This window comes from Strix aluco, chromosome 9 (assembly GCF_031877795.1).
Source record: "Strix aluco isolate bStrAlu1 chromosome 9, bStrAlu1.hap1, whole genome shotgun sequence".
In the NCBI taxonomy this organism is placed as follows: domain Eukaryota; kingdom Metazoa; phylum Chordata; class Aves; order Strigiformes; family Strigidae; genus Strix; species Strix aluco.
The window spans coordinates 12,317,557-12,345,416 of NC_133939.1; the positions used below are offsets into that span (position 1 = coordinate 12,317,557).

Here is a 27,860-nt window from a genome sequence, read left to right on the forward strand (position 1 = left end):
GAGACACCTGTGAAGCTCTGATTCTGCCAGTCTGTTTTTTATGTGCAAGGGGTTAAGTTTTTCCATATCTAGTAGTTCTCATTCTAGTAGCAGTTGTTGAATTCAAGAAATTGTAAATCTGTATCTTTCCAATTTTGGGTGAGATAGTCTATAGGATACAGTATTTATATTCTCCGAAGGAGGTCTCTGGAAGCTCAAGTCCAAGAACAACACACAGGTTTACCTTTCGGTCAGTGTTGTCCATATTGTACCAAAATATTCGTATATGCACGTGTGTCTCACATTTGCATGTACTTGTGGTATTTGCAGGCTGAATGGCTACAGCTTTTTCCAGGAACTATGGAAAACGATGTTGAAAAACCCTATTGTTTCTCCATCAACTATTGTGGAATCGCTACAAAGGAGTTGCCACAAAATTGTTCTCAGCTCATATTTTTTTTTTATGGCAGTGCAGAATAATTCAGAGTATAATGTTTATTGTCTGACCCTGTGGCTACTTTGAAAAGGCATTTCCTAGGCAACCAGGGACAGCCTCAGCGCTCATTTTTATTAAACGTTTACTTTTTGCTTTTTGTTAATGATCTAGTTTATACAAACAGAAGCAGTTACTGATGGTAACTTTTATTCTTTTTCTGATCATAGCAAAGTCAAAATATTGAATTCATCCCATCATAATACCTACCATAACATTATGTTATGTTCTGAGGATGAGCCTGACTTAACTGGAGAAGTAAGTGGCAGAAGAAATTTGGCCATGAACTTGAAAGACCTTTTCCTCCTGAAGCACAAATAGCATCAGTAACAGCCACACTGCCTCTGCGCACTTTTCTTATAAGTGCTCTTGCTTCCAAATTTGAGGGAGTGTGAGGATCTTCTTTTAAGTTGCAATGACACATATTAACCCTGTCTCATTGTGCAGCAGTGTGATAACACTTTGGTTTGTGTGTTTCATCCCAGCCTACCTTGGCTCTGCCTGAAAGATCACTCTCCAGCCTGAAGGCCTCATTCTCCTTAACTTAACTTTAATTTTGTTGCTGTGTTTCTACACTTCTGTGTCCCTCTTATGCTTCAATATTCCTTTTTTACTCTTTCGGCTACCTTTCATATGCGCCCACTGAATGCTTTCCACCCAAGGCATTTCTCCTTCGTGACAGATTTCTAGAAAGTTGTTTTTAAAAACGTGGGTTGTCTTTTCTGCAGAGTCTTCAAACTCTGGTAGGAACAGCAAACAAATGTAGCTGTGCCCCACACATTGGAAGTGAGAAGTGAACTGAAAAGGGTGATTTTAAATAACATTTCAGCATGGAAGGCATATCTAATCTTGATCCTGAAAGGCTCTTTATTGCAAAAATGCAGGAGTTTAATTAATTGATGTGGTTTCGGTGCCCAATCTTAAAGAAAAAGGAATTAATAAAACAGTATAATCAGTGAATGTAACCAGCCTCCAGCAGTGTTTTTTGATATGATCACTGAATGCCCATAGGAGAGGTTTACAGATCTACTGCAGTGCAAACATAAATGAAGAGGTGTAAGTGAATTGCATTTTGAAAGTTAACTTCTTGTTAAAATTCTGTTTAGTAATATGAATGATGACTACTTTGTATAAATATAGGCACATAAAATATATATAATATAAACTAATTTATGTATACATAATATACACATTTATGTATAATGAAAATGCAAGTTTTGTGTGCTTGCATATACATACAAACATGTGCACACAAATGTAAATTAAAACTCAGAGTAGCGTTTTCAAAATGCTGTTCATAGTTGTGATTCTGCTCCTGCCAGAGCCCACAGGAAGTTTAGGTCTGATACATGATAATGGTGCAGGGATCCCCACCTCTGGAACCCACTCAATTGGTTTAGTGTTTTCCTTCTAAGTGTTGTGTGTGGAAGAAGATGTCCTTCTTGCTGCTTTCTAAGCCCCATGCAGTGGAAGCCTGCCTCTGTTGCTCAGCAATCTCTAAAGGTGGGCAACTTGTAAGGGAAATTTTCCTCCGGAGAAAAGCAATTATAGTAACTGTAACTGGGGTTGCAGTCCAGCTGGTCTCTCTCATAAATCTAGTTTTCTGTCAACTAGACTGGTGACTCTGCATTGTAAACTTGAACTTTTGCTACTCGCATTAAACAGAACTTGGATTAAAGGGATTTAGCACTTTTGCTGTTTTTGCGTGATGCTGGTTTCCTTTTATTTCCTACCTTAGTGAATAATGTATTTAACCTGAACTTTGAAATAGTGTCCTCTGCAGTAACCATGTCATGTCCTTCCTTATAGCCAGATCTTATTCCCACGTCTTTTCATCCATGGCTACTAAGGGAAGAAATATCACTAATGAGCCCTATTCAGACTTAACGAGTCTAAAGGGACTGACAGATGAGTTCTGGTGCGTATAGCTGTGGGCAGTTTAAGATGCTACTGCTTCTGTGCTGTCTGCTTGGCCTCCTGCCAGACATGACAACCCAGTGCTGACTTAGCAGAACGCAATATTTTAGGGACACGTATTTGAGTCGCAGGTGCTCCTGCACCACCCTGCTGCTGGGCAGGAGCTGTGGCAGGGGAGTGGGGCAGGCAGGTCTGGTGAGAAGCATCCTGCGGTGAAGTCTGCCAGAGCCCTGGGCAGTGAGCACGAGACTCGTGCGGATGGCTCTTGCAATGCCCTCTTAGCAAGAGCCAGTCATCACTGTGGCCTGCAATGCTGCTGCGATGCCGGGGTGTGGGGCAGGATGGGGTGTGCTGCCTCCTGAGGCCTGGCCTCCAAGTCATCCTCCCAGGGCATGGGCTGCTCAGCTGTGCCTGAGAGGCCTGAGTGCTTGCATGGTATGCACTATGTTTTTTAGCTCATTTTCCTCTTTCCTACAGTCTGCTCTGTATTGTAAGCACACTCTGTATTTTGACCCATGAAAACTGGAGCTAGTGTTCACGTTCGTTATGTAGGAATAATGTAAGCCGGTATTCAGCCATGTGTAAAGCAGAGTCTGTTTTCCTTCACATACCTTAATCTGATTCTTGATGTAGTGCTGCATTACCCGTTATTTTTTGTATGCTGTAATGCATCTCTTGCAGACTGTGGAGCTTGAGAGGGCTTAACTTGAAACTATGCACACTGGGAGAAAGCAGCTGGCAATGAAGGAGGAGAAGTCAAATCCAGCATCAGAGAACACATGCCCTGTTGTCAGTAGAGTGAGGTGGAGTTGGCTCTTAACTACCGTACACGACTCCAGAGAACTGCCCTGTGTGTCCAGGTGGCACAGGGATGGATATGGTGCCCTCAGCAGTGCTAGAGCAATGCAATCTCTACTAGAAACCCAACACTTCTTTCCCTTTGTTCAGCCCTGCATCTTGGCAGCCTCCTTGCTGCTGCAGTGGTTAAAAGGCTGGAGGGCAGCGCTTGGCCTGACGTTGCTGTGGGACTCTGCCCGGCAGCGCCTCTGCTCTGTGTTTGGCCCCTTTGGTTGCTGAAGCAGCTTGTTCCCACTGACCTGCACTCTAGCAGGAAGGGCACAGAAAAGATTTCAGTCTATTCTCTAGCATTTAATAGCTTAGATATTTTCAAAGGCTTTTCTTTTGAGGGGGGTGGGTGGGTGGTAGTTTTTCAGTGTTTTGAGGCTTGGTTTTCTGTGCTTTTGCTGAGATTTCAGTTTGCCCCTCCCTGCAGCGAGTCAATTTTCAGATTGCAGCTCCCAGAGCTGAGTTACTTTCCTGTGGGTACCACCTCCTCCAGCCCTTCATCTTTTCAGGTCTGTTTTCTGGTCTCTCAGATAAGGGAGGGCAAGGGGAAAGGAAGGAATGAAAGCAGCAGTTCTTATAGCTGTTATAATAGCTTTCTGCGCAGAGCAATGAACACAATATGATTTTTGGAGGGATTTATAAACAAGTTTTGAAGCCACAGAGGCAGTATGTTCTTACCCTCAAGGCACATATGTATACTCATTAACGTTAATGGCAGCTGCAAGCATTGAACAGAAAATAGACCATGCAGTGGTAAAAGACATGAAGATCTAGTTACCCACTTGGGAATTGCATTGTGCCCAAGACTTGGCAGTTGGCACTTTAGCTATGTTGTGCTAGTCTACCCTGTGTACTTAGTGTCTTTTTAAAAAATTTTTAATTTAACAAAGTTGCCTTCTATATTCCTCATCTCTCTTTTCACATTAGGATATTGCTCATTTGATGAAAGACACTGCACCTGTGTAAAAAAGTGCAAAATTAAATGTTCAGCCCCCCTGCAGTACCAATATCTCTCTGCTCTCAAGGTTGATGGAAGCTGTGATGTTCTTGATAATGGAAAAGCCTTAATTACGTGAGTTCAGGGAGCGTTGTGCTGATTTACCAGATTGACTGCAAATGCAGCCAGTCCAGGAGGAGGCTGCCTGCCCTAAGTTGAGGCTAGTAAGCCCTGCTAAACGCTTGTGACTCCTGCTGAGCATGTGGGCTTTTCTGCACCGAGTACCCCAGAGCTCTAGGGCTCAGGAGAGTTCATAAACCTGGTTGCAAACCCAGGCCCAAACTGAGCTTGTGAATTCATACCATTCTGCCCGGGAATTAACAAACCATCTAGGAACTCGAAGTAGTGTTGAGTATAACACAGACATGCTGAGTAGGAGACTTTCTCCAGGCTGCTGCAACCCTGAGGTCTGGTGACTGTATAGGGTCACTGTAGTCCCTGGGCACATCAACAAGGCAAGGAAATGTGAGCCACCTATTCATGCAGACAGCTGGGGTCTAGGAGAGAGTATTAGCACAGGTTTCACATCATATGAAAGTCACCGGGCTGCTTTTGGAGCCAACCCAGCCCTGGAAGTACTTCAGCTGTACTTTTGAGGTGTCTGAATCAATAAGCTTTACCAGAAAGACCACAACGAAGACAGAATCTCTGAAGAAAGCTATCATGTGGGTGCTCTTGTGCACTGCATGGTTAATTTGCGACCTCGGTAGACAGCCCCTATGTAACTGGAAGGTTATAGTGTCAATAAATCCATTCATAATCATTAGGTCACTGTATGTCAAGCCTGGAATACTTTTAGAAAAAACTATGTCATCATATTTGTGACTGTATTTCATATTTTACTTTGTTTATACCTCAGGAGACCATAATACTGGGCCTTCTCAGCATTTCAACCTGTGAGCTGAAATACTATGAAACATTAGATTCTTGCATTAATTTGCATCACTGAATGTCTCTGAAACCAGGGCCAGGAGAGAGGAGGGTAGGAGAAATCTCGCCTCATTATGACAGCCCTTCAGAATTTGTTAAATAAAATGAAATGCCTGTGAAACTACAAAAATAACAATTTTGGAATACTTGTATTACACTTCTGTTTTCTGTACTGTCTTTGACATTGTCTGTTAAAGACATTGTGGACAAATGAGTAAGGGTTTGAGGGGGATCAGTCTGAAATCCTGAAGTTCCTGTTTACTCTCAGAGCTTGTCAGTGATAATAGAGATGTCTGGTAAAGTTCATTTGGAATTAAAGGAAAAAGCACAAAACTGCTGCACTTATTCCACAGCAAATACATTGGATTTCCATCTCTTCATCTTACCTTATTTTGACTGGTGCCCTAATTTTGTTCTCGCTTAAACAACCAAATGAGACAAACCCTTATGGCATGAAGCATGACTGAGCTCTCAAAGCATTTCCTGTCAAGAGGTTGATACTGGGGGGCCCAAGCACCCTACACTCATGTTGGCTTTACTGGGAACGCACAGTGCTTAGCAGAATCACGTCCCAAGAGATTTAAGTCTGGCTCCAGGTGAGATCCTGTCGTGGCTATCCTCTATTTCATTGTCAGTTTCTTTCTAATGACTCTTTGAATATAGTAGTCTTGGTTGGTGTACTGGTTTGCTGCTTTCATCTCTTTCACTTGGCTTAATCCTGGATGACATCAAGCAACATATGCCTGACATGGTACAACTGTGCGTGGCACTTCATGCTTTTCAATTTGTATGTGTGCAAACAGTGCTGTGTTGGGATAACATGCGCAGCAGTGACAGCTCAACAGAGCACAGCTTCCTTTTTGCAGTGCCATCAACTTGCCTGGAGGCCACAGTGTACCAGCCTGGGCTTTTCACAGATGCATGAGGAAAAAAACCACAATAAGCACACACAAATTTTTGTTCTAATTTTAGTGACCATAACTTTGTACTGCTGGCATGTCAAACAAGAAGCACATGTCCACAAAGTCCAGCATGATTTGCAGCTGGCTGATGGTTCAGGGTGAGGAGAAGCTTAGATGTGGGAGGTAAAAAGCTGGAACGTGGTGTATTTGACGTCATCAAGAGGCATAGCTTAATATCCAATCCAGTGCAGTGGTATATTTGCCATGGTTTCCACCACTTCTCTGAGATAATCTTGAATAATACTCTGCCATCAAATTCACAACCAGCTTGCATGTAATGATTGAGTAATTCTAGCTCCTCTTATGCTTAGTAATAAAACAAAACCAGTACTGCAAGTACAGGACTCGTTGAGCATAAGTACACCTGGAAAAACTCAAGTCTGTGTTGGGAGCAGTATAAACTTTGGGTTGTTGGCCCTAACAGTGCTCTGTGGGATGAAGAAGATTCCTGACATTTTCCCCTCATGCACAATTGCAAAAGGAGCTGTCTTCTATTTCTTCTTGGTAGAATACTGAAGGATGGCTTGGCTATAAATCTTGCCACAGGATCAGTGTGATGATGCCACAAGTCTCCTCAATTGGGAAAGTTTTAATGGGGCTAGGTTTTTGCTTATGGCAATGGAAGTCTCTTAATGCTTGGATTTTGGTGAATAAGATGGTAAACAACCCCTTGATTAAACTAAAAACAACCCCAAGAAACCAAAAAAAAAAGCAAATACACAAATGTGCACCAAGAACAAGCTTGAAGCTATACCACTAGTGAGGTTTCAAAAACTTGATAATCTATCCAGCCTGTTTATTTTCTTAATTATGAGTTTTTGCAAACAAAAGCATGGAAGCTCAAGGTATTCTATGGTTCTGAATTATTTGTTCTTTTCTGATAAAGATGAGATACCTTTTACAGCTGTTGTGATTACGTATCTGCAGTGACTAATTACCATAAGATCCCAGTCCTGCAAATACATGCTTGCATGTGAGTGTTATGCCAAATGGAAACTTCTGTAAATAATACTAACCATCTCCCAGGGGTGTCAGTGGAGGGACAGGGCTCTTCACAGCTCTGCCACTGGCTCAGATGACCCTGAGCATTTCACTTGGCACTCAGTGTCCTAGATTTCTCCTTTGTAAAAGAGAGAGTGATGAGGACTTTGTTTTATGAGATAGTTTGCAATCAACTTATGATCAGACTATTTCTGCTCACAGTCAAAACTTGGGCTAACAAGACGTGTGAGTGCTTTTGTGAACAGAACTGTAGAAAGAGGCTTTTGAGCAGAGAAGGGAATACATGAAAAAGACTGTCCTTGTTTAATGTGAAATTCCACACATCTGGCAGGGTTTCATTTGTGAACTCAGGGCAGTCACTGTGGAAACAAGGACTTCAAGCAGCTTCTCAGCATAGGAACTGCTCAAGTTCCCTTTCCTAACCTCCTGTTGGTATCACTGATGCTGCAGTGCATGAATAAGGATGACAAAATCAGGGATTCTGGATTATGGTTCAGCTCTGTGAAATGCTGAATGCCATCGGTTTACAGCACTGACAGTCCAGGAGATGGTAGGTAACAAGCCCCCTCAGAGTTTAGGCTTTTAGGTGCTGTCCTATACCAGAGGCTGTGCCTCAGTCATGTGGATGAATTCCTGCAAAAAGCTTTGCTTCTGTGCAACAGCAAAATGAAGCAGGCTGTAAGCTCTGGGTTATAGTGATAGCTTCTGGTTTCCTGTGGTTGTGCAATGGCTCAAAGTGTGGGTGCATCCCTATGTCCTAGTGACAGTGGGAGTAGAAGCTAGTTCAGTCTTCATGGGGAACTTCAACAACTGCAAGATAGGATTAAAAGGAACATTTCTTGCAATGAAAGTTGCTTGATAAGATATGTTACCTGAGAAAGCTGACTGGGATAATGGTCTTAGCAGTCACTGGCATTTCACTGGCAAAACCATCATTGGCTTGTCCTTACACCCATACCATTGTGTTCTGCACTTATTTGACACATTAGGCCTGGCTTAGGGGCTGTGCTGTAAGGTTGAGTGGGTCAAAATTGTAAGTAAATGGGAAGGAGAAGGGAAAAATGGAAGGAAAGGAGAAAAAGGGGAAGAGAAGAGGAGTGCTGCATGTGCTCACTGCAAACACAGTGTGGAGTGGAAGAGATAAGGGGAAATAACAATACAGTTCATTCATGTAAAGAGCTTTTGGGAGCAAATGATGATCTTGGCTCTCTCAATTCGGTCATACTCTGGTAGCTGATGCCTGCATCTTCCATTAGATATTGGCTAAGATCTTTTAGCCTGTGACACTGCTCTTGCTTTACTTGCCTTTCATTTATCTCAGCTTTCCAATCATTTTTGCTAGAGAGCTCTACTTTTCCTCATTGTTCCATCTTCTGTCTTCTGCTTCTTGGTCTTTTTTCCCTTTTTTGCAGGGTGCTAGTTTTTAATCAAGTCTCTTGTTCCCAATAGTTCTGCCTGAGAGTTGAACTGAACCAGGTTCTGCAGTCGTGGGTGAGGTAGGAACAGCTTCTGGCAGAAATTCCTCTGTTCTTTTTTGTGCTCCATCTTTGTCTTTTCATCATTCATCTCACTTCTCAGGTGGCAAAATGAGGTTAAGCCTGGCATTTGAAACAGGAGGGGACTCTCCCAAAGCTTGTCTGGAACTGCGTACAACACTGTCAAAATGGTGCTGCACACTGCAGCCATATCAGGTGAATTTATGGTGATTAGGCCCGGCTGCATGACACTTATAGATCAACACTATTATAGGCTCTACTAGTTTCACTAGACCACTCTGCAAATAAATGCAAGATGAAATGATAGATGCCAGGCGCACAGAGAAGCTCTGAGTGGGAGGCAGCTGATAACGTGTGGCTTGTCTGTAATTTTGTCAACACTTTATTTAGAGTTGAGGGGGAGAGAGGACTCACCCCTATGGAGATGGAAGTAAAATGAATAGCTGTGAGGCTCTTTTCCTAAAGCCGATTACACTATTTCAGTAACACTCAGCCTCTGACCACAGAGCTGTTACATGTCCATGCACTCCTGCCTGCCTGTAAGCTGCTCTGACAATGCTCTGTTCACTGCAGCTATCAGCTTATTCACCCAAAAGATGTTCAGTGACGACCTGCAGGAACTGATTCTGCAGGGTCACCTTGTGTCCTTTTGGTAGAGGCAAGACTACCCCTTTAGATGAACTCTTGTTCATTGGGGCTTATTTGCTTTCTCGATGCTCCTGCTGCAGTGACTCATTTGACCCCTGCAATCAACCTTGTGCTTTGTTTTGAAATGTGAGCTCTGTGGTGGAAGGGCCTGATGGATGTGTCATTCTTCAGCAGCAAGAAGCTTTTTATACAATGGCCTCAAGGAAAATAATTGCACAAAGCCCACAGAATTTCCGGGGGAGAGGAGGTTAGTGAAATCTGGTGGTTCCTTGTCACTGGTGGGAGACACTGAGGAAGAAGAGCAGCATTTGTGGGGCCGCTGTGCTTGTGGAATAGTTGGACACAATACATTTCATGTTGGAGTCCCCAAGAGGTCAGTATTATACACAATATCACCTTGATAGGTCTGCCGGCTTGATTTAATGGGCTGCAATTATTTTAGAAGCCTGGCAAACAGATTGCTACTTATGTAAGCAAATAATGGATTTGACCTACTTATTTTATCTGTAAGTAGAAGATAGGCATTACTGTGGATCTAAAAAATGAAGAGTCTCATATTGCTGAACAAATTATTCAAGTCTTTGCATATAGTCACTGCAAGTGTTCTGGACGGGATGTTTGTGAACCAAAGCAACAATTAAATCAAGGGAGCAAAACCAGACTATTTTTCTAGATAAATGAAGTAGGTGAGCTAAACTTACTGTTTCCTTAAGATCTGCTGTTTCTCTAGCTTGATTTTCTTCTTTCCCTTTTTTCCCTGTAAATCATCTCAGAGTCCACTATTTGGGTGCAGGTAGTGGATTTAGAAATCACCCAGAGCAAGGAACTCTTGCAGAGATCAGTTTCATTCAGTGTCTCTGAGTGCTGGGTCAGAAAGCCTCTGTACTGTCCCTTCTCTAAGAAGTTTGTGAAAGTCCAGCAAATGATTTCCCACATCATTTCCCTCAGCTACGATAGCTAGTAATCAATAGCAGTGTTGTTCCTGTGGAGCCAGGAGTTGCATTCAGACTGGAGTATGCCTTTGTTTACATGAGCATTGCCAAGTGATACCAGAGGCCTTCAGCGTCCTTTGGGCAGCAGATAATATATGAATACGCAGCTCAGCCCTCAAAGGCTTACTGGTATAGTGGTGTCCACTACATACCATGCTCATATGACGTAGATGTCTAGGGCACATATCAGTGGGACTTAGCTCTTCACATATACCCAGAAGCATCCCTTTCTGAGCAGAAGTGAGATCTTTTCTTTCTGCAGGTCAACAGAAATGCTGCTGCACTTGCAGTCATCACGCAGCACAGTCTGTAGAAACTCAGTCAGCAACATGCAGAGCCTCAGAATCTTCTACGTGATATTCAGGGAATGAGATGGGCAGCTACAGAGAGGAAGAGGGGGCAGAAGCACAGGATGACAGCTATATGAGAACTGGCCTCTAATAGCTGCACTGCAACAAAAATGCTGGGTGGGGGGTGGCGGGGGCTGATGTCGCCCATCGTTCTCAGCGTGAAATGCAGTCAGTTTGTGGGTAACTGTAAGAATACAGTGATAACAGTTAATTTACAGTAAAACAGTGAAAGCTGTTCAGGTTTCATCTACAAGATGACAGTCAAGATACCATAAATGTTGCTTTAAAACTGAAGGGCTTTACTCATGCTGCTGATCTGTGACTGTTTTTCCATACTCTGTTGTGACCATGTTTAACTCTTCAGTGCTCCAACTCTGTAGGAGAGCACTAGAGCCACCAATAAACAAGCACATACGCTTTGTAAATTAATTTCTTTGTGAGCATGATTCAGTAGTGCTATTTGCATACTCTCCATGTAATTCATCTAATGATGCTTGCGATTGATAAATTTCCCATGCCAATTGCCTTTCTATAGCTAGAATTCCTTCAGATTATATACAGTTACAGAATTTTTTATTGCTACTGTGGCACTGGCTACAAAATCTCTTTCACATATGCAGACCTCAGGCTATCTGAAACAGAACAAACCAGCACTTCAGCAATATTGGTTGCATGTGTGGGCAGTGTGAGGATCCTTTACTCAGATTCCCACTTTCCCAGTAATCCTCCCACCTCTCCCTCTTCAGAGCCAGCTTCCACTGGAACTGCTGTAACTTACACCCATATAATGCTATAGATCCTGGCCCCTTGTGTCTGGGCATATTAGTTCAAGGATATTTTTCTAAATGGACACAGAAATAATTGTAACCTAAGAGAAGTCACTGTGAGATTTTTTGTTTGCCTCCATTTGCACTCAGTTCATCCGTTTTCCTGTAAAAGAAGGATGATTCAAACTGACTTTTCTTTCTTATCCAAAATCTTGCTTTTTCTGCCTTTTCAGGGCTGTGCTGACTGACAATAATTTTTAGCTTCTGTGAATAGTACAGAAGGACTTAATTGCAAATAATTTGTAATTATTTCTCAAACACTCGCTTTTCTTTTTTTCTTTGCCTATTCCATGTTATCTGGAAAAATCAGGGACATCAATTGCTCATTCTCTAAAAGAACCAGGATGTGAAGTTCAAAATATATGAAAACATGAGGCTGGGCATTCAGTAGGAGACTTAGTCACTTTGTAATTTTGGACACCTTTTCACTGTGGGAAAAAGTAATAAGCAGAGCTCTGTGTGTCAGGCAGATGGGCAGAGAAGTGGAGGGCTATGGAGGAGAAAACCTGGAAGTCAGTCTGCTCTGAAGCGTGGCAGTTTGGGGAGGGACTCTCTCCAGCATGCTGATACTCTGAAGTTTTTGAAATGTCCTGGCATCTCTGGCTCTGTTTTCACCTTGATAATGCAGAGCAAAGGACCTGCAGCCCCTGCTGTCCTGGGAGGAGGCTCTGGTGGCAGGGCAGTTAGTGCAGTAGGCTGGCTTTTGTGAATCCTAGGCAGGTATGGCTACCTTGGCATATACAGCATGAAAGGAGCCATGGTGTTGGGGCTGAGAATTTGGGTTTGTGGCCCAGATACACAGCCTTAAGCTGAATCTGCCAGGAGCATGTCTTCAACCATGGTGCCTATCGGTTGTGGTAGTTGTATTGTTGGATTAATGCAGAACTAAATTTAACTGCAGGGCCCAATTCTGCTCTTTGTTATACTGGTGTTTAATTCTGGAATATCACTACTGAAGCCACTAGGTTTCCACCACTTTGAATTAGAGCAGAAATCAATCATTTTAAAAGCTGAAAGAAGTTGTAGCCAAAATAAAGGGACTTGAATACTTTTGAAGAAGTCTCCTTAATCATAGCCTTGAGACATCCGAGTGGCATGTCAGTATTACTTTATGACACTGTCTTTTAGTCATTTCATTTTCAGTATAGTTTTGTCCTCTTTAAATGCCCCAAAAATTTCCAGTAAGAGCTAATAGATTCAGGAGGGGGAAGAAATATGTACTGCATGAAATCATTGTGCCGAAACCACCTATTGCTTGCAAAGCTGTTTGAATGAATCAGATGGTTCTTTTATTCCTTCCGTGTTCTTTCCCTCTTTGCTTTTTCCTACTAGCATCTTTTAGAAAAGAAAAAGGTAACCTGTAGGGAAAGGACTTGTGTTCATGAGGACAATACTATTTTGAAAGCCAGGTTTTTTTCATGACAGAGACACGTTCTCTGATGTTACTTCAATCTAGGATGATGTTTCTATAATCATTTGCTAGGATGCATTTTTGTGTGTATATTTTATGGCTGTTCACAGTGTAGAAACATTTGCCTACAAAAATTCATCAGAGAAGAAAAGATGCATGTTCAACACTGCATGTCTCCCGTAGATACATTTTAATTTGTTCTTGTTTTCTACTGTTGCTCCCAATGATGGGAACCACTGTGCAAGGATTAATATAAACAAATAAATTAAAATAAAAACCTTGCATAAAATATCTTAGAACCTAAAATGGCAAAAAATAGATGGTAACAAGTGGTATTAAGAGGTAAAATGACAGGCCTGTGGCCTGTGACAAAGAGATGAATTAAACTCAGGTCTCCTGAGTGCCAATCTTTTGCACAGTTCAGAGGACTGTGCCTTTTTTAATTCAGTTTCACTAAGAATATTCAAACTTCATCTACAGAGATAATGAAATCCAATCCAATATAAGCACTGGTGCACAAATGAACTTAAGAACATGTGCAACTTTGAACAAGGAGTGCAATTCATTAAAGCCAGTGGGGTTACCCATAGTCTTGAATTTACACGCACATATATATAGATCTGTGCTACCCTGGAGCTGGATTTTCTCTGTTGAATTATGTGATGTAAATCAGCATTTGTGCATTTTTGATTCAGTATCCAGCACATTCAGGGTTTAATTAAAGAAATTCTATTTCCTCTCACTCCTGGAAGCTCTTTTTGATAGAGGTACCCCTCAAAATACAGCAAGATTAATTCCTTTTGCATTTAAAGTAACATTTTTAAGAATTTTAAAAATTTTTAGGCCCCAAATCATTCCTTCATTTAGAAAAAATTTGAATACTATAGCCTCTTGTAGAAATTAAAAGGGAGGAATTTTCCCGTTACATGTATTTTTGTTCTGTTTGTTACAGTGAACAGCACAATAAATTGGCTTGGTCTCTGAACTGCAAAAGCTGATAAACACCCAAAGGTCAACATAAAATTATAAAATTCATTTTAGTGTTTAGACATTTTCACTCATTGCTTATACAATGAGCAAATAATAAAAAACAATCTGATAACACATTTTCATATTTCACTCTCTCCTTAAAGAGTAAAAAAACACTTCAGAAGGATAAGATGACCAGAAGCATTCTGTATTTCCAAAATTAACTATGAAAGGCAGATAATCTGGGCATGTCTGAAAGCTATGTGTAACCTTTGCGCTACAAATATCTCATTTCAAAAATGTCATATTCTGCTTATTCAGTAGGGCTCATGTAAGGCTATTTTAAGCGTTGTGCTTCGTACTTTTAGATGAGAACTGAAGTTACTACAGCCAGCATCTTTTGTTTCACTTGCAGTTTATTAGAGCTAGATAACTGCTTGGTAGTAGGATGCTATTAAACACCTAGTGTTTCTGCCCAAGCAGTGTAAACTTCATGAAGTTCAGTTTTGTTTGCAAGGATCATCATGCCTCCAGTTTATCAACTGTGATAGTTTGCGTGGTTCTGATGCAAAAAAGGAGCTGCTAGTATAGCACCCTGAGCTCCCACAGCTGGAGCAGCTCCTGTGAGGGCAGAGGACCACATAGCAGTTGCTGAGCTATCTTCTGATTGCCTCAGGTCTGCTCAAACTCCTCACAGACCTGGCACCCTTGGATTTGTGTGTGTCTGTAATAGAAGCGCTCACAAGAGCTTTGTGGTGCACTTTAATGTGGCTGTTTAAGGGAACTTGGACCTGGCAGGGAAATAGTCCTTACTTTCATTTCTTCCATTTAGCTTTGGATTGGGCCCTGTGTGCTCTGACGTATGAGTGGCAGAGTCTCAAGACAAGTTACAGACAACAGTTGCACCAAGGACATAGTAATCCATGTTGAAAAGCACTTAATTACTCCATGTTTAGAGCAGACAACACGGCAGTATGTGTATCACCAATATGTCAGCATGGTTTGCTTTTCATAGGAGTTTATGTTCCCAGCAGGCACCGAATGCTTTTTCTGCATGATAAATGTCAAGTACTTAAAGCAATCTTGCCTGTTCCTCTCTGGAGATTGCCAAATAATCTCCTTTCATTGGCTATGGGATCTTGCCAGGGCTTCTGCATTCATGCACATTTATCCTTGCCAAATGTTGGTAACACAGGAACTGTACAAATACTCCCTGCTCCTTTCATTAGCTTTTCACAGCTCTGTTCAGTTGTAGGATTCCTGTTTTATTTCTCTGTTATTCTGGGCTGGAGTGGTAGTTCATAATGGTAGTTCATAATCCATATTCCATTATCAGGTGTGCTGTAGAGTTCAGCCCTTGCAGTGGACCTGTGTTTCAGAGTAGGAACCTTTGTTAAATAAACATGATAAGCGTCTTGCATCATAGCCTTCTTAAACCTAATTCAGTTTGCCTCCTGAATGCCCCACTGCAGCTGAGAGTTCCCAGTAGGTGTTGAGCAGTTCCTCCATTTCCAGTCACGATATTTACCCCATCATTTACCTGTGTATTTTCTCTAGGAAGTCTCATAGCACCAAATGTTCCTGCTCTGTGTAGCATATAGGAGGTACCTGTATACCTTTATAAGGTTTATAAAATATTTAAAGCATTTAGTTTTCAATTTTAGTTTGAAAAGTCCAGTCTGTCAAGGTGAGAAAAAGATCTCGGTAGCACACCACATCCTGGAAATAGATGATTTAATAAAATGAACTGTGGCAGAGGAAAAAAAGCTTTTAATAGAAAATGGAAAGTAAATCTTTCACCTTGTCATGTTTTACTCTGTGTATCGTACAGCAAGACTGGGTCATTTGACCTTTTTGTTGATAATGTCACCAAGATATTTTAGGCTAATGCTACACATCATGCAATGGCAGATGAGAATGCTGTGTGTGTCATAGCGGTACTTAATTTCAACCCATGCAAAAGTACTTTCTAAGACTAGATGGCAGAATGTCAGTCATTTTTCCGTGACATTTCTCATTTCCTTGTCTGTAATGTAATAACTTGTGAATATTGTATATGCAAACCCCAACATCTAAGGACAGGTCTAGACCACATGGCAGAATCTCATCAGTTGAATAAAAACTGAAAATTAAAGGAGGACAGAGGTAAAATATGCTATTTCTAGCAATTTGTTTGAAAACACAGTACTCTTAACCACTTTTAGCTATTTTTAGGTAAAAGTATCAGTTAACACTAGCCTTGAATGCCCTCCAGCACAAGAGCATCTTTTGATTACTTTGTCCATCGTTGACATCTCTCCAGATAAAGAGATGGCAGAGTGGTGATACGGCTGTGAGACAGAGCATGTTCTCAGTGTGACACCCGTGGCATAGGGAACAGGGGCTGAGGACGGCAGAGGAGCAGTAAACATTTGTATCTCAGGTATCCATCTAGGATGGTAGCATGATGCACAAGGAATTGAAAACTGTGATTAGCCTATGTATACAAAATACACCTTTTTCAAATGCCGCGAAGTCTGTAACCCTTTAGCCAGTCTAAAGCAGAGTTCAGGTCCTGGGCAACACGTTCAGAAATGCTCAGGCAGTTTGTGCCACTCTCATTGACTGTCTCTTCATTTTAATGACACCAATCTGAAAAAGATTGCTTTTACCAGGGTTGTAAATCAGATTAGCAGAGGTGTGGAGAATGGACTGAGATCAACTTTATGTCAGTAGAATGTATATGAACGTAATACACAAATAACGGACTAAACAAAAAGGAAATAGTGATTTAGCTAGAAGCACGGCAAGAAATATCTGCTAGTATTGTCAAATACATCAGGAGTAATATTTTCTGCAAAGCCCAAATGATTCTGGTAGCCTACATCTTAGTCCCAAAAGTCTATCCTAATACATTCAAGAAAATTAATTTGGGTTAATTAAAAAGACAAATTTAAAGTGCATTAGAATATATCCACATAGTGAAAAACTATCAAGCTACCAAATACTCTTATCTGTGGTAGCTTTTGCATGTCCCTAGCCTGCTGCAAAGTGGAACACATTAATTGGAACCATCATGAAAGCATATCATTTTTTGAGGTTGTTTTGTTGTTTTTGTGTGTGGGTGTTTTTTTTTTTTTTTTTTTTTTCATTCTGGCAAGGTTTCTTTTTCTTCTTGCTTTGTTGTACCTTAGTTATACATTAAGCTTAAACAAATGTTGATAAAGAGTGGTCTCACTACTTCATATATGTGCACAGATACGTTCACAGCTCCTTATTCCTAAACAAAACTGGAATCTTGTTTAACATCTGCCTTTATTACTATGTCTTGTGAAAACTGAAGAGAGGTTATTTAGCAGAGCAGAAATGTGACAAAGCGATAACACTATATTTGAATCCTCTTCTGGTACTGACCAAATCACGTTAGTAGGATGCTGTAAAGCAGGCCTCTTCCAGCCCCGAGCCAGCATCCTCGCAGACTGTCAAAATACGGTCTTTCAGCTGGCAGAGCAGTGCCTCGCTTGCTGGCTTTAGTAATACATCTGAGGCTGTTTCTAAAAGAGGGTTTTTAACTCCATGAGTGCTGCCTGCTTGGTTTAACGTTAGAAATTTGCTGGCTGCTTTCTGACGGGTCAGCAGAGGTGTCTGGAAATTTCGCTGAGTGCTGAGTTTGCAGTGGCAGATCTGTAGCAGTGAATTGCGAGCAGCACGGTTTGGAAAGACAGGAAAGCTGCCATTATAAACTGGCTTGTAGTTTAGGAATCTTTTTTAATTTTAAATTTTAAAAACTTACCAATGAGATCTCAAGGCTTTCAATGCAAGAACTATTTACCCTATAGGAATATAATTAGATTAAGTGTATGTGGTAAATTTTGTTTCTGAATAAGTTTGTTGAGTCCACTTAGGATAAAAACTGACTTCACCCAACCATTTAATGAGGCATTTTATTAACCCCAACATTTAATGAGATGTTTTATTAACTATTTATGCAAAGTGAATGAAATGCAATTTCCATGAGTTTCTTTATTGTTTAATTCATAAAGGATAATTTCTAAGAAACCCTTGACCTCTCATTTCAAATGAATTTCATCACAATGTTTTGATTTATAACTTCAAAGTCAAAATGGTCTATTGTTTATAGAAATAACCTGTTTGGGAAGGATCTGAATCTGTGAGATACTTTGCTCCCCCTTGACTTCACTGAAGTCTCGCTAATTCATAGGATAGAGTCCTGATAAATGATTAGGATTATCCCAACAGCAAATTTTGCAGTATTTGTATGAGAGTGTTTTCTTTCTCAGTCAGTGCTGAGAGAATTGTTGTGCTTTATGCAAGAAGTTACTATAAATAAAAAGGCCTTGATTCATCACGGTGTCACTGCAGTTACATCACTGTCATTCCAGCATGAATGTCCGGGATCTTAACTGTTCTCTTGCAGCCATAAGGAGTTCATTTGGATATTTAGTTTTTTGGCAACTCTTTGGGTCTTTAAAATCCCACAGTGATATTTGAAAAGCCCAATATTTAAAAATGGAAAGTCCCCTGTCCAAAGAGTTTGGGAGAGAACAGATGTCTGGGAGGAAGGGAAGTGCTCACTAGCTACTTAATACTGGAGTGTCAGAACATTCTGGGGGAAGATTAGTAGTGTTTTGAATAGGGTGTTATTTTTATAGTGTTCTACTGATGTAATACCAGAGAAAACCAACAATGGGCTGGTCTCAGGAAATCCATTCCAGAATTGTGACACTGTAACAGAGATCCTGTAGTTGGCAAAGTGTGTTACATACTTCTCACGAATTTATATTTTGTTCTGTTTTCAGTGTCAGCCAAACCAAGACCTCACAGTGATGAATACACAAAGAAGATTCCACCTCCTAAGCCGAAACGAAATCCAAACACTCAGCTAAGCACATCTTTTGATGAAACGTATATCAAAAAGCACGGCCCTATGAAGACAACACTCACTAGGGACGCCTCTTTATCGCAGGTCAGCAGCCCTGCCCCAGACACAGAGGAAGAAGAGCCTGTTTATATTGAAATGGTTGGGAATATTCTCAGAGACTTCAAAAAAGACGAGGATGACCAAAGTGAAGCAGTCTATGAGGAGATGAAATATCCTATATTTGATGATGTAGGCCAAGATTCAAAATGTCAATGTGAATATGACCATCACACTTGTTCTTCTCAGTGTGCTACTCCCACAGTGCCTGACCTAGATTTCACCAAGTCTTCAGTGCCATCTACTCCCAAGGGCTTGCTTTGTGATATACCCCCACCATTTCCAAATCTGCTTTCTCACAGACCTCCACTGCTGGTGTTCCCACCAGCACCAGTGCAGTGTTCCCCGAATTCTGATGAGTCTCCTTTAACTCCGTTAGAGGTCACAAAGCTTCCCGTTTTAGAAAATGTGTCTTACATCAAACAACAAGCTGGAGCTTCTCCATCTTCACTGCCACCTCATACACCAGGCCATCAAAAGCTGGAGAAAGACCAGACAGTATCTCATGGAACGAGCACCCCTGGGCACACCTCCTCACCTCCTCATCCTTCTACCTTATACAGAACACAGTCTCCACATGGTTATCCTAAAAGTCACTCTGCCTCACCTTCTCCTGTCAGTATGGGTAGGTCTCTTACCCCCTTAAGCCTCAAAAGACCTCCTCCTTATGACTCTGTACATTCAGGAAGTCTCTCAAGAAGCTCTCCATCAGTGCCTCATTCTACAGCCAGAAACACATTGCAAGAAGGAGGAAAGATGGTAAATGCCTCGGTCAGTACCTACGGGTCATCGTCTCAGAGTGGTTCCCGTTCTCGGACACCCACCAGTCCTCTGGAGGAACTAACCAGTCTCTTTACCTCAGGACGAAGTCTCTTGAGGAAGTCCTCCAGTGGCAGAAGATCTAAGGAACCTGCAGAAAGTAAGTTCTTGATGTAATTTTTCCTCGATCTGTCATAATAATATCTTTCATTATATTTTACTAAATCAAATGCTTGCAAAAATCAAATACCTCAAAAGTCTGAATTCCTTTCATAAATTTCTTGGAAGAAAAGTGATTATAGTTAAGATTGCTTTAGGCTTCATATTGTTATATTTTTAAGATTTTCAAGTATGCATACTGCACTACAGAAGTACAATTCATGGCTTGGTCTTGCAAAAGGAGTCAGTTTTCATTAACTTTTCCACAGCTGCAAGTATCCTATGCGAGTTGGGATCTTCCCACCATGTCACATCCTCCCTTTCTTGATGGATGCTAAGACATAGTAATTGTGCAAGCAGCTTATAGCAAAACAACCAAACAGTAGTTGTTTTTTGGCAAAGATCCACTGATCGCCATTAACTTGGCCAGTGATTGTGGCGTGTATGATGGTAACCAGACGTACCAGTTTAAACTGTTCCTCTCCTTCCAACTGCCTCCTTCCGTACTGTGCCACAGAGTATCTCTTTCAGCTGTGCTAGTGTGACTGGTTGGGAGGCTGTACTGTGATCTGAAAACCAACATGACCTATAAAGCATTACCTACACACAGAGAAAAGGAGGGAAGGAAGTTGTGCAGGAAAACCTTAAGCCAATATTGACTTTTCATATGCTGTACCATAAAATCATTGTCCCATATGCATTCAGGTTTACACAATGTACACCTAATTCCGAGCTGGTGAAATATGGAAACTCCTAATGAAGTCAGCAGGAGTCACAGGTGTGAGTGAAAGCAGAGCCTGGCACCAGTACTTCTGTTGCAAAATCGTTCCTGTTCAGTGGTGCCAAAGACAATGTCTTGCAGTGGAAGGTAGCTGTAACACCTTTTGTCAGAGTGCAGAGTGAGCTCAGTATGCTTTCTCCTCCAACTTCAGTAAAATCAGTTTATGACTTTGAATTCTCAACACCTGCCTAACGGAAGGGCTCTCTTTGGAGAACAGCTGATTTTATGTTTGTGTAAGTCCTATATTACACCTATTTGGCAGCTGTAACATATTAAATATGATGTGATAAACTACGCTGGTTTATACCCGATAAAGCTGTTCTGGTTTCCAGGCTACCATATCACCACAGAAGAGAAGCGAGTCCTGCACTGCCTTTCTGCTTGTGTTTGTGCCGCTCTGTTACATCACTCATTGCAATGTGGTCACACCATTTTGAGGCACTCTCAGGGGGCTCACGAGAACACCTCCTATGGGTTTTCATGGGCAGAGGTTGCTTGCCTTGCACCTCTGCAACTGAATGAGTAGATGCAAACATGTAAGTATGGAGAAGCTTGGTAGCAATGGTTTAGGTTGGCATACAGAGCATTCCTCCTGATTCATGGACTCCACTGCCCCAACCCCAGTAGTTTTATTCTTGTTTATCTCTGTGCAAATCAGGAATAATGACTGTGAAATCAGAAGTGGAGGTGACAATGGAGTTAGCAGGATACTGAGCATATGAGTTGGTGCAGCAGTTTGCTTAATTTGGCTTTAATATTTTTGTGGCCTGCAGTCATAAATACTGTTTTATGGAAGTCTTAGCCCCATGATTCAGTAGGGTTTCACTAAGTGATTACAGTAATAAAAATACAATAATGCCAGATTTGTGTGCTGGATGGAAGCAAGTTTGTACCTAAAAGGCAAGATGATTCTTGTAATGGGGGACAATTATGAGAGATGTGATGTGACCTTTATAAATAATTACAGTGAAGTGGTAGGGAGATTTTGGCAAAGTGCAGACAATATTGAACATTATTAAACATACTTCTTATTCATAAGTGAGCAGAAATCCCCTGTAAACCCCATGCTACACCAGACCTACCTGGTGGGGTTTGTAAGCTGGACGGTTTTATGCTCACCAATGTGTAGGCAGAAGTACTGGGTTTGGAACCTATAGAAATTCCTGCAGCGAATGTGGCAAGTCCTGGGAAATTTCAGCATTTCAGAAATTTCTGTGCTGCTCTCTCATACCTACATCCAGAAGGATATTCTCTATATTCCACTTGACTGAAGTTGGATGCAGACCTTTCAAGGGACTTTTCACTGATAAATTTAAAATAAATCCTATCGTGCAGATCTGTACCAAGAACAGCTCTCTTCTTGGCCTCTTCTTGGCCTCTCAAGGAGCATTCTGCTTGCTCCTTAGGAAGTAGAAATGTGCTCCTTATTAGTCATGAATGGTAAAACAAGAGAGATATGAAATAGAAACTGTGTTCATTTGCTTTAAGGACAAAACATTCATGTGATAAATAGACACCAGTGGTGAAAAGACTCTGGAGTGCAGCTGTGTTGAGTAAATGAACAGACTGCCCATCTAATCCGATTGTAATTTGTCTGGTATTTACAGTATGACTTAATCCTGTGGGATTACTGCATTGAGCAAAAACCAGGTTTGTGCTCAGATATTACAGAAGTCGAAAACGCTCTAAGATTTATAGAAAACACATGCAGGTCTACCATTTTATGTCTTTCTATTCTACATTGAAATGATCCACCATAAAGAATCTAAACTGTGGGATTTGAATGTAAAATCTGACCAGACTGTCATATTTACATGCCACGATTATACATATGATAGATAGTGTACACTGGATTAATCATATGATCTGTTAGAGAAATGTTGCTCCTGCAAAATTAGACTGGAAGCCTAAGGCAATCATACAGTTCTGGATTCTTTTTTTTTTAAGCTATGGGAGAGCAAATGCATAGCATAGGCCTAACTGGGACTGCCACGGTTTTATAGTTGTCACTTCAGTGTAATTTGCTCTCAGCATATAGAAAGATTTCCAGAATCTAGAGGATAATAAACACACACCCAAAGAAGAAGCTATCTTAGGAAATCATGCTAGGAAACTAAGAATATTTGCTTCTAAAATATAAAATTATTCTGAGCACATCTCAAGCAACTTTCTCATTGAATCCTCCAAGACTCAGCCCTCTGTGACTTGTCTGAAGCTCTCACTGCCATATGCTAGTCAAAAAAAGCGCACAATACTAAATTTTATATTCAGCTGAGTGTGTTTGGAAAATATTGCACCAGTTACAGAGAAAATTCTCTCTCATCTTTATTGTTATTACGGCAACTGACTGTGGAAATTTGGCATTTGAGTCCAAACTCAGAAAATATTCGCTGGCTTTTAATTTGTGGCATTTTTGAGTGGGTTTCTTTCAGAGGAGGGGGAATGCACAAGCCTTATTTCCAGACAACAGCTTTAATAGACAAGCAAAGCTGCCCTTGTAGCCTTTCTGTATTATTTTCTTCACTTTTCTGCCATATTTCCTTTTTTATCCCCCTCCATTTTATTCCTATAGAGTTCACTGGAATTGCCTTAGTGGGAAACTGGGATAAATCAGTGGTACTAAGGAGACTGTCACCTCAGGGCCATGTTTTCTGAGGATATGAGGTTCTGTTGAAGCCCCAGACATATTGCTGAATGCAGTCAGCGTCCACTGACTGTAACTGTGATGTGCGTATCTGGATTTTATAAGCAGCTCAGTTATTGTTCTGTATTCTTCTAAAAATCCTCTTGTGTGCTATTAGCATCTTAAATATGCATTACAGCACAGTTATGAAGGTGGGGAGCAAAGAACAAAGCAAAATAAATTGTGAGACCAAATCAGAAATGAAAAAATTAGTGGAAGATGATCACAAAGAAAGGTAGAAAGATGGAGAGAACCCCTACAAAAACTGAAAAAAGATGTAGAGCATGAAGAATATAGAAGAGTGGAGAAGATAGATATTATTGTCATTAATTGTTCTTTAGCCCTTCCTCCTTTTGTGTGGGATAACATGGTAGTATGCCCTAACAGGTAGCAGAGCCCTGTGAAATACATCAGTCCTTAGAGGTTAGAGGGAAACTATTTAAAGAGTACAAACACTGCCTGGTATCCTTGGGCTGCTGCGGTGTGTCCTTTTCTAATACAGCTGGAAGGTGTTTAAGTATGACTGCTCAGTCCAGCTGTGTTGAATGACACATTCCCTTTGCTTTTAGCATATGCCCTGAGTGTTTGTGTTACCTGTGTCCTTCAGTAAAGAGGGAATTACAGAGAGAGAGAGGGAGGGAACGGTCTTCAGATATTCTGGAACTGTATTTGCTATCTCTGTCTTTTCTGTACCATAGAAACATGCTGTACTCTGTGAAAATATAGAACTGAAGTCATGTGCCTATAGGCATACCCACATCCTAAACAGCAAAACAGAGAAGCTGCTGGTGTGCATCTGAACTGCGCTTACTTCAAGGCAGTACATTTTTTACATCCTTTGCCAGGACCAGCCCTTTCTGTTTATGTATTGGTTGTTTCCATTTGTTTAGGCTTCAGTTTCCTCCTAATTTCCTGGGAACTTTGTGCCTATGTTGAGCAAGTATTGCAAATATTCATCCTAATGAACTGCACAACAGAATACTTACCTCTGCTATGTGCCCTGACTCTGTGTGTGAGATCAGGACACATGATGCACAGCAGCTCATTGCTCTTTTCCTTAGCTGCTCTGCAGGGCTTTGTAGCTGCTTTGGCTTCTGCCTACAGAGAGTTTCACTCTTCAGCTTCTAGTCACATATAGGGAGGAAATTTGTGAACGTGCTACTTTGAAAAAACAGCTAAAGTCATCGAAAATTGGGATAATTATTAACATTTTCTGTTCCTGGCTGGTACCCACTGCACTAGCAATCTAAAACATTTTATTATAAGCTGTCAAATAGTGTGGGGAGGGGGTGCCGAAGTGGCTTAACTTGTTAAAAAGAATCTCATGCTGATCTTAGAGTAGAAATTTTTACTTTTTTTTTTTTTTTTTTATGCTGGTGTTTTCCAGGGAGCTAGAAAGCAGCTTTGGGTTCCCCGTTAGATACAACAGTATGTTGGAAAAGAGAGTTTGAGAAATGAGTCAAGTGAAAATTCACCTTGTGTGTGTCTATTTAGTTGGTTAACCTCCACCTCTGTGCATTAAACACAGGATGAGGGACGTAGACAGACAGGGCAGGATTTTAGCTTAGGTATTTCTAATGGAGTTAGGATGAAGAATGCTGGCCTAAGGAGAGTGGACTTGGTATGCCATTGAACTGTGCATGCATTCTCATTTGGATACCTGCTCAGCCTCTGGTGTTCTGAAGATGAAGAGCTTGCCTGCAAAGATTAGGCTGGCCATAAAAAGTATTATAGCTACTCTACCACATACCATTGCTCAACTACTGCATAGCTGAGAGTCAGTATCAGAGACTGAAATTTGGAAGCCTACGTCATTTCAAACCTCTAGGTTAATATATTTTCTGTAGTTTTATATAAAGCCTAATTCTCCAGCCTTTTTCTGCATTATAGCAATTGATTGCATGCAGTATGAATGCAAGTTCAGTCTTAATGAGACAGCTACAGCTTTACAGAAATAATGTTGCATAACTGAAGTTACTCCTGAACCTTTAAGTCAGAGGTGTATTGGCTTCACCATCACAGGTGAAGCAGCTGTTTCACTAGAAGTTAGCTTTTCTAGTCTGATGACCCATGATATATATGAGATTAGATGAGGTGATCACAGCAGTCATGTCTCGTTTGACAGTCCTGAAACTAGATCTGAAAGAAAAGACTTAGAGGATGGAGCAAGGGGAGGTGCCAGAGGAAAAGGAATAGAGGGTAAGAGAACACCAGCTTTGAAGAGAATGACACTTGTTCAGCACTGGAAGGATATGGTCTTACCACAGTTAATTGCCTTTAGTTAAAGCCTGAAGAAGGCTCTGTCCTTTACAATCTATCAAGATATAAGCAGCATCAGAAGTACTTTCTTCAAGTATTCACTTGTGAGTGCATATTCAGGGCAAGGGCTGTGTACACCTGTATGCACAAAGGTCACAAGCTGTCTGGTCTGCTGCTGTCAGTTAGGTCTCTAAAACTTAAAAGTGTAACATGGAGATGACCAGATGTGGTCAGCACCGTTCAGGAACCAAGTGTTTGGGAAAAAAACAAGATTCATTTTGCAGTTGAATGGTCTTAAGTGCTGTTTCAGCCATACGTGGTGTTGTCCTTCACCAGTAATCCTTAGATCCTCTAGTAAAAAGAGATGGGCACTGTACTAAATATTTTGATCCAGATCAGCTAACCCAGCCAGCTGGAGGCTCTTAATTGTTGAAGCTGACATGTGTTCCCCAATTAACAATCACAGGAAATAACTGGAAAGAAAAATCATAATGTGACAGTAAGGTCATTCAGCTAAGCATGCAAAAGACAGGAAACCGATGTTTCACCTAGGTTTACCCTACATGGGAAAGAGTGATCTGGGAAGCAAAGGTACAAAGAAGAAATGTGTGCAAGGATGCACAGCAGCTTGGGGCAGCTTGCATGTCCCTGAGTGCTAATCCCCCACCGTAGCTACGCCATCACTGCCCCATTTTGCATTGCGTGCCAGTAATTCAGTTCTATCTTGGCACCAAGGATAATGCCAGGTTTGAGCACTTGTTTCAAATGGATAAATCAGTAGGTACCCATTCCTTGATTGAAATGCACGCTATGTTGTTTGTTGTCTTGCTGCTTTCACACAAAGTGAGTATGTCTATTTTAAGGGCATTTAGTTGTTCAATTCACTAATGGGTGGGATGTCCCCTCCATTTTTAAGATGAAGGAATGTCTTTGTTACATGCAGTTATTAAAATAGAAAGCACACGTTTTGAGATTATATGCAATGGTTTTGCTAATTGGTACCATGACATCGTCTCCTCATCTAATTCAGCAATTTAGGCTCATCAGAAAATCAGGTCCTCCTGGGATTGTGACGGTATACAGAAGCATTGAAGAAGACATAATTTCATAAATAATTGCTCAGGTTTTTCTGGAAACAGCTGCTGTTTCTGATTGATGTATATGGATTTATTTATTCCTTCTGTTTATATTACTTGACTGATTGATAGAATTTCTGGTTAGCAATTTAATCGATGTTTCTTTTTATGAAGAAGAAATAAACTTGTAAGGGATAAAAAAGAAAAATTAATAGAGTTAAAACTCTTTTTGTTAGATTTCAAGTAAAAGGCACTGAAAAAGACGTTTTCTCTTTAGGTTTAATGTACAGGAAGATGTGAGTTGTCTGAAAGTTGTAAAGGAAAAAAAAAATCCTTAAATCCACTTACTGGCACCTACTTCACTTTGTTGTGAATAAGCAAAGTAACACGTGCTGCACTTAAGGACATGGATAATGATAATAGTTTCTGAGTTGTAAGTGCCATTGATTTCTCCCCCGCCCCCAAACAGAGCTTTCTAAACCAGAGAAATATCTTGACCTTTAGGCCAAATCCTCAGCACTTATAAATCATCGCTTCTTACTTGAAATCAGGAGAGCTATTCCAGTTTACACCATCTGTGTCTCTGGCTTCAAGAAAATAAATGTCCTTTGTTACCAGAACAGCCTGTATTCAAAATGGTGTAGTCATACAGCAGAACGGTGAATCAGAGAGTTTATTGTCTTTTTGTTTCAAACAGCACCACACAATTTATGACCAATTTATGGGTGCTCAGTAATAATGGTAAGAAATGCTTAATCTGGTGAAGTTTTCCATAAGCATATATGACCTTCAACAAAACTGCTAAATACAATTTCTTAAAATTTCTCACTGTGTTTCTTAGGGAAGGTGGAATCAGTGTAGGGTATGAGGGTCCTCCTTTTGTGAAAGAACTAAGGGGAAAAAATAAAAGAGGATAGGAATCGAACTACTTTGATTTAAAGCAATAGTGCAGTTTTATTTACGTAGCCTCTACTCAGGAAGTTGGAGCAGCCGCGTCGGATGAAGCCGGCCAGGCTGGCAATGCCAGAGGTTTGAGAGGACATGCCCAAAGGGCAGCAGCTGTGGCACCTGGGGTGGGTGGCTGTCCCAACCCCATGCTTTCATCTGTGTTCTCCTCCCTGGGGCTTCTGGATTTGATAGGGAGCCATGCTTTATTTCTGTGTGCTAGAACAGTGAATTGGTTCTATTTGTTGTATTGAACACAGACATGTTTAAACTTTATATGCTATGAAACTGTTAGGGGACTGTCTGGTTATCTCTAACCTGGTGTCAGTTGGAGATAATTTATTTGAAAATAACATGGAGCCTCTTGCTGAAGGAAATGTCTGACATCAGCTTTGGTTTAT

General features: G+C 41.0%; 1 protein-coding gene across 5 annotated transcripts in view; it reads left to right on the top strand.

Annotated features, from left to right (window-relative positions):
- Nucleotides 1-27,860, top strand: part of NYAP2 (neuronal tyrosine-phosphorylated phosphoinositide-3-kinase adaptor 2) — a 144,789-nt gene that overhangs the window by 68,068 nt on the left and 48,861 nt on the right. For all 5 annotated transcript variants that reach the window (XM_074833714.1, XM_074833715.1, XM_074833718.1 and 2 more), the window contains one exon: nucleotides 18,619-19,716. In XM_074833714.1, the coding sequence (XP_074689815.1) occupies nucleotides 18,619-19,716 (1,098 nt within the window). The remainder of the gene's footprint in view (nucleotides 1-18,618; nucleotides 19,717-27,860) is intronic.